Source organism: Cherax quadricarinatus, chromosome 55, assembly GCF_038502225.1.
Source record: "Cherax quadricarinatus isolate ZL_2023a chromosome 55, ASM3850222v1, whole genome shotgun sequence".
Classification (NCBI taxonomy): Eukaryota; Metazoa; Arthropoda; class Malacostraca; order Decapoda; family Parastacidae; genus Cherax; species Cherax quadricarinatus.
In genome coordinates, this window is record NC_091346.1 from 12,236,713 (window position 1) to 12,253,305 (window position 16,593).

The window sequence follows — 16,593 nt, forward strand, 5'->3', positions numbered from 1 at the left end:
AGAACAGGAGCCAGGTCACGAGAGTATTTACTACTCAGTTTCCGTACTTTTTTCTAAACTGCACTCATAGAGGAAGCAGAGGTGATGGTGGAAACATAATCTCACCAGCAAGTGCGCTTAGCATCACGGACAACACGGCGAGCGACCTCTCGCTTCTGCTTAAAATCAAGAAGTCTCTCTGTGGTTCTATTGTACCAGTATCTGCCCCACGCAGTGCGTTTCAAATGTGCTGCCCGATCACAAGCAGGAGACCACAAAGGCATACATTTCTGAGAATGCCTGCCTGAGGTTTGGGGTATAGAATGAGAAGCTGAAGTTAAAACCGAGGTCGAAAAGAGGTGTTAAAGCTCATCAATGGAGGACGAAGAAGGAACCTCACTAAAAGCAGTTAGTTGAGAGTAAAGGTCCCAATTTGCTCGATCAAATTGCCAGTGTGGACTACGAAGAGGTGGTGAATATGAAGGAGAAGTAAGAATGATTGGAAAATGATCGCTGTCATGTAAGTCCGGGAGGACAGACCAGGGAAAATCTAGTACAGTGGAGGAAGAGCAGACCGAGAGATCGATGCAAGAGAGAGTATGAGTACGAGGATCAAAATGGGTGGGAGTACCTGTATTTAAAACATGGACGGGGTGAGAAGCAAGAAAGCCTCTAACTGAATGCCACGAGAGTCATAGTGAGACCCCTCCCCAGAGGAAATGGGGGGTCTAACTGTAACAGAAGTGGTGGCGGTAAGGACGAAACAAGAAAAGCAACATCTGGGATAGATAATGCCCGAGAAGGAGAGAGATACAAAGAACAGATTGTATACCACTTATTCAAGTGGATACAGGCTGCAGTGTAATGCAGCAAAATGTGATCAAATAGCTGACAGTAGGGAATATCATTGAGTGCGTGTAAGAAGGGCACTTTCATTAAAAGTTCCATCAGGAAAAGGATCCAAAGAATACAATAAATCATAGCCTGAGATGGGATGGATAACAGTGGAGTGCAATATTGGTTCCTGTAAGCAAACACCAACAGAGAAAAACTGGGAGAGCAACATCTGAAGCTCACCCCGATTACCTCTGAGGCCACGGACATTCCACTGTAAATAGGCCATGATTGGTAATGAGAAAGATACAAGAAATCTGCAGGCAAAGGTATCCATGGATAAGAGGGGTTAGAAAAGTCCACATGTGGCAGCAGTGGAAAACGTTCAAGCAGCGAAGGAATGGGATGCTGCAAAGATAGTAGTTGCACAGATGGAGGGAAGGGAAGAGGAGGAACAGGAAGTGGATCAGTGTCCATTGATGGTCTTGTCTCTTCAATATATTCCGAGATAGCTTCAGGTGTTTTGGAAGACAAAGACGTTGTATAGGAGACAATATTGGAGATGGAAGGAGGAGGGTAAGTAAAGACTGGGACAGCAATGGACTGTACCAAAGTAGGGGGGGACGAAACGGCAGAAAGCACTGGAGAAGAAGTGTGGAGGGGACAGAAGAGGAAGAAACCAGGGAGGGGGCAGAAGAGGAAGAAACTTGGGAGGGGACAGGGGAGGAAGGTACAGTACGAGGAGGAGGGTGAACCTCCACACTTGTAACAGAGCCAGTGAGAGGTGAAGAACCAGGTACAGAGACTGAAAAGGTAAAATGTGGAGGTAGAAGAAGGGAAGGAGGGGTTAAAGGAGATTTGAGCAATGGGGATTTTTGGACTGCTGAGAAATAGAGGGGTGATGGGAAGGAGGTGTTGTACGAGGTCTTGTCGATACTGGAGCTTGTGAGGGAGAACAAGAACAGACTGAGGTGTTGAGGTAGGGACTTCTAAGTCCAGGACAGCAAAAGAAATAGAGACAAGAGTGACTATGGAAGGGGTAACCACAGAGGAGGCTGCAGAAGATGGGACCCCAGAGGTGGAGGTGCATTGAGAAACACGAGAATAAGAACTATGGGTAGTCTCCCTTGGAGGCGTAGGTGAGAAACTGCCATAGCATAGGGAAACCTTCTGCCTCTTTGAGGTAACGAATTTCTCGCTCATTTAAGTAAACTTGGCAATGACGAGAGTAAGATGGGTGAGCCTCATGACAATTAAGGCAAGAGGTAGGTAGACTACAAGACATATTGGAATGGTCAGTGGTACCACAGACTGGGCATTCGGCTATAGATCAGTAATTTTCAGTGGGTGACCAAAATGCCAGCAGTTTCTACACTGTTGCAGTGTAGGGATCACCTTTCAAACTTGTAAATGATGACCTTCTATATAAACAGAGGATGGGAGTTCATGGCAGTCGAAAGTTAATCAAGCTACATTGTAAGGGTATCGTCTCAGCCCATGGGCAGAGAGGACATAAGTATCTACTTTAAGGTTTGGGAGGTCTTGGAGTTCCAGCTGTTCTAGAATGTCGTCACCATTTGTCTGGAAATTCTGTTGGACAATGGTATGGGGCAGAATGACAGTACCACTACAAGAATTGAGGGAATGATGTTTTTTGATAGTGACAGGAATAGTATCGATATTTGAAAGAAGAGAAAGGTCATGAGCTGGGTTAGCATTCTGGACAGTTATGACACACATGTACTGCTCTTGAGAGTGTGAAAGGATATATCTCTACCAACATGGCAAAGGAGCGCCTTGCCAATACTATGGTTCGAAAGATAGGCAGTAGAGGAAGTCAGTCATAAAGTAAAGAATTTAGTCCATTGTGCATTCCTACACTGAGCATGGAAAGGGAGTGTGTGATGTGCCGGTCTTTCCTGAGCAGAACGAGAAAGAAGCAAAGAAGTATCATCAGGCAATTGTCGTGGGCATTTAGGAGTGGGACCAGAGTTGGTCCGACGTGGGACAGGCTGGTGATCCGAAAATTGCCACTCTGTAGAAGGAGAACCCGGAAGCATAGTCAAAGAAGAGCGGAGGTCAGACGTATCGAAGGAGTCAGTCAAAACCTCGGTACCTGAAGCAGGTGATGAAACAGCACCAGCTAGATGTACAGGGGTATTAGAAGTGTCCGAAGAGTGGTCAAAAAATGGGTGCAGTATCAAGAAGGAGCCTAGAGGGAGCAGGTTCATGGATTGGGGACTCCATGGTTAGAACACTTCTTTCTGTTTTTTTTTTTAGAAAAAAAAAGAAAGAAGGAAAAAAAGCAAGGGGGGGGGGAAACATGGAGGAATAGCTTCTATGAGGCAAGAAAGGGCTGTAAATCCCCCTCCATGCCCAAGAGGATCTCAGCCCTGCAAATAGTGCAGATGCAACATGGAACCCGTGCCAGTAAACCAGCAATCCACGATAGCAGCCTCACATCCACCCAGCTACCTCGGTGGACAAAAGAGAGGGTGGCCAGACACCCACCACAAAGCATACCTCCTATGGCCACCACCCCCTGGAATCCAACAGGCGGCCTCCAGATATACACCCATCACCCGAAAGACACCCAAAGCCACCCCCCCATAAGACTGGAAAGGGATCTGGACATCCCCAGGCGTTCCAGATTCCACGGCAAACTACACCACCGCCAAGGACCTCAATGGTCTGGGATGGGCCCTGGTACCCTTCCCCTACCTAGGAACTAGATTGCCTGTGGGAAAAACCCCAAAAGCCAAAAAGAGGAAGGGAGTAGGGGAGGGATGGAGAGGAGGAGGAGGAAATGGAAAAAGGGAGGATTGGGAGGATGGGATAGGGTAGGGGGGGATTGGGGGGTAGTTAAATTCGGTCTGAGAAAGGAGACCAAAAGGTCTAATTCCTCAGACCAAGAGCCTCTTCACCATGCCAAGGAGCTCCCTCTGAAGAGGAACCTTGTGTAAGATTCTTTATCTTGCCAACACCCGAGCATTCACTTCTCTCCCAACCCCATTTATAAATGTGTTGAATAACCACGATAACATCACACATCCTTGTCTAAGGCCTAGTTTTACTGGGAAATAATCTCCCTCTCTCCTACATATTTTAACCTGAGCCTCGCTATCCTCATAAAAACTCTTCACTGCTTTCAGTAACCTACCTCCTATACCATACACCTGCAACATTTGCCACATTGCCCCCCTATCCACTCTGTCATACGCCTTTTCCAAATCCATAAATGCCACAAAAACCTCTTTACCCTTGTCTAAATACTGTTCACCATAAGTTTCACTAAACACTTGGTCTACACACCCCCTACCCAGGGCCGGATTATCGCATAGGCAAACTAGGCATTTGCCTAGGGCCTCGCGCATTTGGGGGCCCCGCGGTCCAAGGGGTTCAGGGGCTCATCCAAGACTACGCACATGGTGCAAGTGCAAAGGGGTCCCTACCTAAAAAGTTCAAGTGTTTGGAGAGTAAAATTGATTTTTAAAAATTAATCAAAACAAAAATAAACAATGAAATAAAATAAAATAAAAATAAATAAACCTAACCATAGATGGCAACACTCAACACGCCTTTGTTTACATCAGAACAGCTGTGTTTTCCCGCTAATGGGTGAGTATGGGAGATTCCTCTCCAATTTTCTGTAGTAATTACACGTTATCTAGACTTGTACTGTGACAAATTAACTGAAGTGTTGTTGATAGACATTGATGTGTATGGATAAATGTTTGTTTTCGCCTCTAAATGTTGAGGGAGGTACCTGATAGGGTTACTTGACCAGTAAAGACGCATGGACCAGTAAAGACGCATTTTTGGTAAAAATACTATAAAGAAAAACCTAAAAACGCAAACTGACTTCCGTTTGTAGGTTTTAAAAGCACTTTGTCCTGTCTTCAAGTCTTCATCATTTCAATAACAGATCTCAATTGATTGATGCTTCATTTCACTTCCGTCGCAAATGTTTAGTTTTCAAGTTGCGACGGAAGTGATGTAGAACATCAATTAATTTACTACATATTTCCCCAGAAACACATAAGCCACATCAGAAAATCGTTGGTTGGGTGAAACTGAAAATTGTCCCTGCATTCTTTAATTCTCATGTCCTTATCTATGGTGGTAGGCCATATATCATGCAAAACATAATGATTAGTTTAGTTATGAAAATGGTAATATAAATACCATTGTGCATTGTTCTTGGACTCAGTATGATTTCTGTTTAAGTAAATTGGAGATCAAGGAGGATGAATTAGTAAAATATTCGTAGCCCAAATAACTAACCTAATCTATGGTAAAAGTTCTGTATATGACTCCTTTCTGGTAACGTTTTGAATTTTTAGATGCGCAGCCAGAGGAAAGGGGGCTACAAGGGCCATATCCCCCCAATTGACAGAAAAAAAATTAATAATAATTAAAAAATTAATAATAATTGATAATGAAAAATTTGTATTTGCATGATTACAGACAGTGATACATCCTCATTATGGCATCTCGTGAACGTGATGTTGGACGTTCTTATGCGAGTGGGTCACAGAAAAGAAAGAAGAAAATTCAAGAAGAAGAACAGAAAAAGAAAGGTGTAGGAAGCTGCAGAAAGATCACAGACATGCTCACGAAAACAGTTTCTGATGTTACCAGTACAGTTGAATCTGCAGATACGTCAGATCATACAGGAAGCCCTCCCTCCATTATTTCTCAGCCAGCATCTACTTCTTTTGTGTCTCCTCTCAATGTCTCAACGGACATTTCATCCACAGGATTTGTCTTAAAAGATCCTGCCTCATGGCCAAATGTAATCCCAGATTCTCTACGTAATGCTTTAATTGCAGAAAACTTCAGTCAAACTCTGAACATTGACTTTAGGAAATCAGCAAGGATTTATGATGATGGAAGTCGTCGTTGTTTAAAGTTGTTTAAAGTCATCTATGTTTTATAGGAAGCTTGCAAATTCAGAAACCGTGAAAAGATCATGGATGGTATACTCTGAAAGCTCAGGAAAAGTGTACTGTTCAGCATGCAAGCTATTTTCTACCAAAGAAAATACCTTCACACAGGGGTTCAATGACTGGAAAAATTCCAAGCGTTTCGAGGAACATGAAAACAGCACCACTCACAGGAGCTGCATTTTAGCCAGTGTATTTCGTGCACAGAAAAAAGGCTTATTGGATTCTCATTTGGAAAATCAAACTGAAAAAGAGCGCACTTATTGGAGAAAAGTTCTAGAAAGAGTTGTTGCTGTTGTAAAATTCTTAGCTCTTTAAGAGGACTTGCTTTCCGTGGAGAAAATGAGGTTTTTGGTTCAGAAAACAATGGCAATTTCCTAGGGATCATAGAACTGTTAGCACAATTCGATCCATTCTTAGCAAATCATGTGTCACGCCTTGGGAATGCAGGAAGAGGCACTGTATCTTACATGTCATCTACTATATGCAATGAATTTATTGAACTAATGACTAAGAAGGTCCTCAATAACATCATAGCAGCTGTGAAAACTGCAAAATACTTTGCAATAAGTGTAGATTCAACACCAGATATTTCACATACAGATCAATTGACATTCATTGTTCGCTTTGTCGACTCCAGTGGTAAGCCTGTAGAGTGCTTTATAAAATTCATTCCTCTTTCAGGCCATGATGGAGAAACAATGATGAATGTAGTACTGGATACTCTGCTTGAACATGATCTCTCTATTATGGATTGCCGTGGCCAGAGCTACGACAATGCAAGTAACATGTCGGGTAAATATAATGGATTGCAAGCCAGTATCAAGCAAATCAACCCACTTGCTGAATATGTGCCCTGCTCAGCACATTCGCTTAATCTTGTTGGGTCATGTGCTGCGGAGTGTTGTGTCGCTGCAGTTTCATTTTTTGGACTTTTACAAGCACTCTTTAATTTTTTCTCTGCTTCAACGCATCGGTGGAGTATACTCAAGTCAACCATTCATGGAGATGTCATCAAATCATTATCAACAACAAGGTGGTCAGCGCAGCATGATGCAACACATGCTTTGAAAGACAGCTTTGCTGAAATACATTCTGCTTTGATCCAAATAGCAGAGGATGAAGACCAGACAGCAACTACAAGAAGCGAAGCAGCCAGCTTAGCATCAAAATTGGAAGATTTTGAATTGGCCTTACTCTGTGTGCTTTGGGACTGTATACTGGAACGGTTAAATGCCACGAACAAGACACTTCAGAAAATTGAAATTGAAATGGCTACTTGTGCTAACCTCTATGCAGGCTTAGTGGAATTTGTAAGCTCACTTCGCAATGATGAAGCTTTTGAAATGTTTGAAGAGAAAGCTAAACTGCTGGTGAAAGACTACAGTTACCTGGCTGATCATCAGCGGTCAAGGAAGAGGAAACGCAATTTTGAAGAGCCAGACAATGAAATTGTGTTGCTACCAAAGCAGAAATGTAAGACAGCTACATACTTCGTCATTCTGGATTCACTGATTACAGAATTGGTGAAAAGAAAAGAAATCTACCAGAATCTCAATGACAAGTTTGGATTTCTGTTCAAAATTACTACTATGCCAGATGCAGAATTGAGAGAAGCTGCATTAAAGTTGCAACAACACCTTTCAGCAGATGTTCAGGACACATTTGTTGAAGAAATAGTTCATTTTTCTGGGTATATGAATCAGATTAAAGCTCCACCTGAAAAATGTGCGCCCTCAGCTGCTTTGAAACATTTAAGAAATGTAGGTATCTCAGAAACCTTCCCTAATGTTGACATAGTGTATCGCCTTTACCTAACACTTCCAGCTGCTAACTGTGAAGGAGAACGTTCATTTTCTGTTTTGAAAAGAGTGAAAAACCAGCTCCGTTCAACAATGAGCCAAGACAAATTGTGTAACCTAGCCTTGTTGACCATTGAGTCTGATCTAACATGAAATATTGATTTTCAGAATATAATTGACGATTTTGCCAGTATGAAATCCAGAAAAAAGTTTATTTAAGAAGTGCCTGTGAATATAAACAATTCTTTACTTTCTTGAGTTTATATGATTTGATAGTCTTATGCATGATGCAATGATAACAATAATGGTCAGTGATTTATAAAGGGAATAATAGTGCTGTAGTGGTTATGCTGAATATAATAGGTACATGATGTCACTACTTTAATAGCCTAATCTAGTAATACTATGCTGTCTTGAGTTTATTCTCTTTAAAATGCATGATTTAACAAGATAGTTATAATGGCTGTTGGTAAATGGTTTTGGTTGTCTTGATGTACTTTCCCTATTAAATTTAATCTAAATAGCCAGAATGTATTTAATTAGACCTTAAACAGGCTCACACCGACCCCCCCCCACCCCCCACCCCAAGCTGGAAGGGGTCGCTTCGTTTACCCGTAACTCAAAGGGGCCCCGCCAATCTGAATAGCTTAGGGCCCGGAGACTTCTTAATCTGGCCCTGCCCCTACCCTTCCTGAAGTCTCCTTGCTCATCTGCTATCCAACTCTCTGTCTTACTCTTAATTCTTTCAACAATAACTCTACCATACACTACCAGGTATACTCAACAGACTTATTCCTCTACAATTTTTGCACTCTTTTTATCCCCTTTGCCTTTATACAAGAAACTATACATGCTCTCTGCCAATCCCAAGGTACCTTACCCTCTTCCATGCATTTATTAAATAATTGCACCAACCACTCCAAAACTATATCCCCACCTGCTTTTAACATTTCTATCTTCATCCCATCAATCCCAGCAGCCTTACACCCTTTCATTCTACCCACTGCCTCACAAACTTTCCCACACTCACAACTGGCTCCTCCTAACTCCTACAAGATGTTATTCCTCCTTGCCCTATATATATATATATATATATATATATATATATATATATATATCTATATATATATATATATAATATATATAACATATAATATATATATATAAGAACATAAGAACATAAGAACGAAGGAACACTGCAGAAGGCCTACTGGCCCATGCGAGGCAGGTCCAAGTCCCTACCGGCTTAAGCCAATGCACCCAACCTAGTCAGGTCAGGTCACATTGACTTAAGGGAGGAACACGGCAACCGACCTGTTAGCACAAGCTATCAGGTCTAACTCACACCCACCCACATCTACTCATGTATTTATCCAACCTATTTTTAAAGCTACACAACGTTCTGGCCTCTATAACGGTACTTGGGAGTTTGTTCCACTCATCCACAACTCTATTACCAAACCAGTACTTTCCTATATCCCTCCTGAATCTGAATTTTTCCAACTTAAAACCATTGCTGCGAGTCCTGTCTAGGCTAGATATTTTCAGCACACTATTTACATCCCCTTTATTTATTCCTGTCTTCCACTTATAAACCTCAATCATATCCCCCCTAATTCTACGTCTTTCTAGAGAGTGCAGTTTCAGGGCCCTTAGTCTATCCTCATAGGGAAGGTTTCTGATACATGGGATCATCTTTGTCATCCTCCTTTGTACATTTTCCAGAGAATTTATATCCATTCTGTAATACGGTGACCAAAACTGTGCAGCATAATCTAAATGAGGCCTAACCAAGGATGTATAGAGTTGAAGAACAACCTGAGGACTCCTATTATTTATGCTTCTTGATATGAAGCCAAGGATTCTATTAGCTTTATTGCGAACACTTATGCACTGTTGTCTTGGTTTCAGATTACTGCTAACCAGAACTCCTAAATCTTTTTCGCAATCCGTAATATTAAGATCTACATTATTTAGTTTATATGTGGCATGGTTATTGTCCTGTCCAACATTTAGAACTTTGCATTTGTCTATATTAAACTGCATCTGCCACTTCTCCGACCACTGCATCAGTCTATTCAAATCTTCCTGGAGTGCTCGAATGTCCTCGTCAGAATGAATTCGACGGCCTATTTTGGTGTCATCGGCAAACTTGCCGATGTCGCTCTTTATGCCCTCATCTATGTCGTTTATGTAGATTGTGAACAGCAGGGGGCCCAACACTGACCCCTGTGGAACACCGCTCGTGACGCTTCCCCACTCTGATTTCTCCCCATTTATGCAAACTCTCTGCTGCCTCTTTGTCAACCATGCCTCTATCCAGGAAAAAATTTCTCCTCCTATTCCATGTGCTTTAATTTTCCTCAATAGTCTCTGATGTGGGACCCTGTCAAAAGCCTTACTGAAGTCCATATACACAATATCATATTCGTTACCATGATCTACCTCCTCAAATACCTTAGTGAAAAAAGTTAATAAATTCGTAAGGCAGGAACGTCCCTTTGTAAAACCATGCTGAGATTCGTTGATTAATTTATGCTTTTCAAGGTGGCTACGAACTGCCTCGGCAATTATTGATTCCATAAATTTTCCCACTATGGAGGTTAGGCTTATTGGTCTATAGTTCGAAGCTAAGGACCTGTCACCTGTTTTGAAAATAGGTATCACATTTGCCATTTTCCACTTATCTGGCACCATGCCAGTTTGTAGTGATATGTTGAAAAGATTAGCCAAAGGTGTGCTAAGCTCCTCTTTACATTCCTTTAGAACCCTTGCATACAGTTCATCAGGGCCTGGGGATTTGTTAGGTTTTAATTTATCTATTTGCCTAAGGACCATGTCACTTGTGACCCTAATAGTGCACAGTTTATTATCGTCCTGTTCTACATAATTTATCATTACTGGAATATCACTGGTATCCTCCTGTGTAAAAACTGAGAGGAAGTATGTGTTAAAAATTCTACACATTTCCTTATCACTGTCAGTGAGCTGACCCGAGGAACTTTTGAGTGGGCCTATCTTGTCCCTGATCTTACTTCTGTATACCTGAAAGAATCCTTTTGGGTTAGTCTTCGATTCTCTTGCAACTTTAACCTCATAATCTCTTTTTGCTTTTCTAATTCCCTTTTTTATTTCTCTCTTTAACTGAATATATCGATTTCTTAATTGCCCCTCTCCTCTTTTGATTTGCCTATATATGCCTCTCTTTTGACCAATCAGATATTTTAATCTATTGTTCATCCATTTAGGATCATTTTTGTTTGATCTGATTTCCCTATTTGGAACATAATTTGACTGAGCAGCTAGAACTATGCCCTGGAAAGCATCATATCGGCAACCATCACCACCTACCTGACCCCTAGTCAGGTCATTCCAGTTCAGCCCACCTAAGTAATTTTTCAGTCCTATGAAATCAGCCAAGCGAAAGTCAGGGACGGAGACTTGATTGCCATTATTAGGGGAATTCCATGATATGTTAAAACTGAGTGATTTGTGATCACTCTCCCCAAGCTCATCATTAACCTCAAGATTATTAATTAGTGTTTCCCTACTGGCAAGAACCAAGTCAAGGAGGTTATTTCCCCTAGTTGGCTCTGTCACAAACTGTTTTAAAAAACAATCCTGGATCGTATCAAGAAAGTCACCCGACTCTAAATTTCCTGTCAAATTGCTCCAGTCAATCTGTCTATAGTTGAAATCTCCCATTAGCACAACATTTTCGTATGTAGATGCCTTACGAATTTCGTCCCATAGAAGTTTACTGCACTCCCTATCAAGATTTGGGGCCCTGTAAATCACACCCAAAATTAGTTTTTCTCGGCCCTCGAGAAGCTGTAACCAAACAGATTCAGTGGCTGACGCTTCTAATTTAATATCTTGTCTAACACAACAATTTAAATTGTCTCTGACATACATCGCTACTCCACCACCTTTCCTGTTGACCCTGTCAGTGTGGAATAATTTATAGCCTTGTATGTGACATTCAGATGGCATCTCTCTATCTTTCAGATTGAGCCAGGTCTCTGTTATAGCAATAATATCTATGTTTCCTGCACTTGCAATTAATCTTAGCTCATCTATCTTATTTCTAACACTCCTGCTATTAGTATAGTAAACCTTAAGGGAGCTAGTCCCTTGCTGCCCTCTGCTGTCCCCCTTTGTTTTCTGACCTGTTCTATTGTCTTTATTTATAACTTCATGCTGAATGCCTTTTATACATTTACTGTTTCCAACCCTAGTGTTGCAACCTGCTTGTTTCCCACACACACCCATACCTCTATCTTCCATCAGTTTAAAATCATAGGCATTTCACCAATGGCCTTCTCAATCGAGTCTGCAAGTGCTACCACCCCAGCCCCAGAGAGATGAACCCCATCCCTTGCATACATATCATGTTTGCCATAAAAGTTGTTCCAGTTGTCAATGAATGGGATTGCAAGTTCCTTGCAGTATCTGTCTAGCCAGCAATTTACACCAATTGCCCTAGACAACCATTCATTTCCTACTCCCCTTCTAGGCAAGATGCTACATATGATTGGGATCCCTCCCTTAGACTTAATGAAATCTATAGCTGACCTGTACTTATCTAGCAGCTCTTCTCTCCTACCCTTCCCAATATCATTTCCACCAGCACTGAGACAGATAATGGGCTTGTTCCCATTACCTGACATGATATTATCCAGCCTGTTGACAATGTCCCCAACACCAGCTCCAGGGAAGCACACTCTATCTCTCATCTTCTTATTCCTATTACAAAAAGCACGGTCAACATATCTTACCTGAGAGTCACCAACCACAAGAATGCGCTTACCTTCATTAGCAGGGGCAGTAGTACCCTTACCTTCACTGGCCACTGAAGTACATTCATCCTGGAGAACAGAGAAGCGATTTCCTACCTTCAGATCTTCACTCTTAACTTTCCTTACTCTGATGCGCCTCACATTACTGTGAACAACTCGCCACTTGTAGCAGGTGCTGGGCTGCACCTCACTGCTGGTACCCGTTGCTACCTCCCCACCTACAGCCTCCTCACAGTGAGAGACAGACTGCACCTCACTGCTAGAAGCCTCATTCCCCACATCTCCAACCACCTCACACTCTCTCCCAGGCCCATTGAGGTGGACCTTCAGCCTCCTAATCTCCTCCTGGAGAAGCAAGACCTCCTCCTTCAACTCTCCAAACTCAGTTTTTAAAACACTGCAGAAGCAAGCCATGCTTTGTAACCGTCCACGCTAATCCCCAAAGCAGCTCAGGAATACATATATACATATATACATATATATATATATATATATACATATATATATATATATATATATATATATATATATATATATATATATATATATATATATATATATATATATATATATATATATATATATAAGAAGAGCAGAGTATATGGAGAGTAAAAGAAAGGTAAAGAGAGTGGTGAGAGAGTGCAAAGGGAGAGCAGATGATAGAGTGGGAGAGGCACTGTCAAGAAATTTTAATGAAAATAAGAAAAAATTTTGGAGTGAGTTAAACAAGTTAAGAAAGCCTAGGGAAAATATGGATTTGTCAGTTAAAAACAGAGTAGGGGAGTTAGTAGATGGGGAGATGGAGGTATTGGGTAGATGGCGAGAATATTTTGAGGAACTTTTAAATGTTAAGGAAGAAACAGAGGCAGTAATTTCATGCACTGGTCAGGGAGGTATACCATCTTTTAGGAGTGAAGAAGAGCAGAATGTAAGTGTGGGGGAGGTACGTGAAGCATTACGTAAAATGAAGGGGGGTAAAGCAGCTGGAACTGATGGGATCATGTCAGAAATGTTAAAAGCAGGGGGGGATATAGTGTTGGAGTGGTTGGTACTTTTGTTTAATAAATGTATGAAAGAGGGGAAGGTACCTAGGGATTGGCGGAGAGCATGTATAGTCCCTTTATATAAAGGGAAAGGGGACAAAAGAGACTGTAAAAATTATAGAGGAATAAGCTTACTGAGTATACCAGGAAAAGTGTACGGTAGGGTTATAATTGAAAGAATTAGAGGTAAGACAGAATGTAGGATTGCGGATGAGCAAGGAGGTTTCAGAGTGGGTAGGGGATGTGTAGATCAAGTGTTTACATTGAAGCATATATGTGAACAGTATTTAGATAAAGGTAGGGAAGTTTTTATAGCATTTATGGATTTAGAAAAGGCATATGATAGTGTGGATAGAGGAGCAATGTGGCAGATGTTGCAAGTATATGGAATAGGTGGTAAGTTATTAAATGCTGTAAAGAGTTTTTATGAGGATAGTGAGGCTCAGGTTAGGGTGTGTAGAAGAGAGGGAGACTACTTCCCGGTAAAAGTAGGTCTTAGACAGGGATGTGTAATGTCACCATGGTTGTTTAATATATTTATAGATGGGGTTGTAAAGGAAGTAAATGCTAGGGTGTTCGGGAGAGGGGTGGGATTAAATTTTGGGGAATCAAATTCAAAATGGGAATTGACACAGTTACTTTTTGCTGATGATACTGTGCTTATGGGAGATTCTAAAGAAAAATTGCAAAGGTTAGTGGATGAGTTTGGGAATGTGTGTAAAGGTAGAAAGTTGAAAGTGAACATAGAAAAGAGTAAGGTGATGAGGGTGTCAAATGATTTAGATAAAGAAAAATTGGATATCAAATTGGGGAGGAGGAGTATGGGAGAAGTGAATGTTTTCAGATACTTGGGAGTTGACGTGTCGGCGGATGGATTTATGAAGGATGAGGTTAATCATAGAATTGATGAGGGAAAAAAGGTGAGTGGTGCATTGAGGTATATGTGGAGTCAAAAAACGTTATCTATGGAGGCAAAGAAGGGAATGTATGAAAGTATAGTAGTACCAACACTCTTATATGGGTGTGAAGCTTGGGTGGTAAATGCAGCAGCAAGGAGACGGTTGGAGGCAGTGGAGATGTCCTGTTTAAGGGCAATGTGTGGTGTAAATATTATGCAGAAAATTCGGAGTGTGGAAATTAGGAGAAGGTGTGGAGTTAATAAAAGTATTAGTCAGAGGGCAGAAGAGGGGTTGTTGAGGTGGTTTGGTCATTTAGAGAGAATGGATCAAAGTAGAATGACATGGAAAGCATATAAATCTATAGGGGAAGGAAGGCGGGGTAGGGGTCGTCCTCGAAAGGGTTGGAGAGAGGGGGTAAAGGAGGTTTTGTGGGCAAGGGGCTTGGACTTCCAGCAAGCGTGCGTGAGCGTGTTAGATAGGAGTGAATGGAGACGAATGGTACTTGGGACCTGACGATCTGTTGGAGTGTGAGCAGGGTAATATTTAGTGAAGGGATTCAGGGAAACCGGTTATTTTCATATAGTCGGACTTGAGTCCTGGAAATGGGAAGTACAATGCCTGCACTTTAAAGGAGGGGTTTGGGATATTGGCAGTTTGGAGGGATATGTTGTGTATCTTTATATGTGTATGCTTCTAGACTGTTGTATTCTGAGCACCTCTGCAAAAACAGTGATGGTGTGCGAGTGTGGTGAAAGTGTTGAATGATGATGAAAGTATTTTCTTTTTGGGGATTTTCTTTTTTTTTTGGGTCACCCTGCCTCGGTGGGAGACGGCCGACTTGTTGAAAAAAAAAAAAAAAAAAAAAAATTTATATATATATATATATATATATATATATATATATATATATATATATATATATATATATATATATATATATATATATATATATATATATATATATATATATATATATATATATATGGTGTCATTGGGTAAGGGAGTTATTTCTTGGGTATCTTTAGGTAGAGGTCGTTTTGATAAGGACCTGCCTCGCATGGGCCAGTAGGCCTTCTACAGTGTTCCAACATTCTTATGTTCTTATATATATATATATATATATATATATATATATGTTGTGCCGAATAGGTAAAATTGGTCAATTGGCAAGAACTCATTTAAAATTAAGTCCTTTCTAAAATTATCTCTTATATATTTAAAGATATTCTTTTCCATTTATGCTAATATAAGAATTAATAATCTTGTACGAAAAGAACCTTAGAAAACTTACCTAACTTTAATATAATTTAGCTGCCTAATCCAACTAAATATATATTAGATAAGTTCAAAATAATTTAATAATAAACAAACACAAATTTTCGTTTGCCTTATTCGGCAAGAAAAACGTTGCTATATAAGTCAAAAATCGCCAGTTTTACCTATTCGGCACTGTATTTACATATACATTTTATTCACCGCAATGAAAAGTTCACATGGAGGCAGAGAAGAAATAACAAATGAGCGGTTCTCTGTAATTAGGTCTCTGACACCTGTCTGTATCATTAACAATTACTTGATAACGTTGTACAGAGGTCGAGAATATGCCTTTTTTTAGTACATAAATTGTTTCCATTTTTGATCATGCACTGAAAGAATTAGAACTTTTTTCTAGTAAGTATGAGGCAGCTGATGGATATGGAATATGTGTAAAACGTTAGTGGGGGAACTTTTTAAGTTTTATGCATCTAGAGAAATAGAAGAAGGCATTTTTCTCATTTTTTTAATCTATGATTTTGCGTATTTAAAGTACTTCTGTTCACTATATCCGAAAAAGAGAAAGTCACGTCCATAAATGCGCAAGAGACTGTGAAGCTGGTTGAGCGTGAGCTGGCTGAAGTAGTCTTTAATGAGCTCCTCGTAGTTAGTGTTGGAATTGTGTAGCTTCTGCGGACTCAGCACCTCCGACAGCCCTGGCACCTGCAGAAGACACAGAGGCAAATAACTGGTGAAGAAAGAAAACGATAAGTTATTTTGGTGGGTATATTATTAACTATTTTAATTTGTTATTTTTATCTTCACTAACACTCGTGGTGTCCTGTCTTTATTACATTACTCATTTCAATTTAAAATTTTCTTCAAAGCTTCCAAAGGAAGTGCTGGGTTTATGGCGGAAATTAATGTCTGAACGCACAGCTGGGACTGGCTCCTTCAGTTGGGTCGAGACCAACAGCTGAGCAGTTGTGTTAGATGTAATGGAGCAACTTGCACTACTGTGATTGACTCTTCTGCCT

General features: G+C 40.7%; 1 protein-coding gene across 6 annotated transcripts in view; it reads right to left on the reverse strand.

The window, feature by feature from the left end:
• Positions 1-15,820: 15,820 nt before the first annotated feature.
• Positions 15,821-16,593, reverse strand: part of LOC128698449 (carbohydrate sulfotransferase 11-like) — a 174,503-nt gene continuing 173,730 nt past the window's right edge. For 5 of the 6 annotated variants that reach the window (XM_070096830.1, XM_070096827.1, XM_070096825.1 and 2 more), the window contains one exon: positions 15,821-16,279. In XM_070096830.1, the coding sequence (XP_069952931.1) occupies positions 16,088-16,279 (192 nt within the window). In that variant the 3' untranslated portion in view covers positions 15,821-16,087. The remainder of the gene's footprint in view (positions 16,280-16,593) is intronic. The other variant, XM_070096829.1, reaches the window with a different exon arrangement.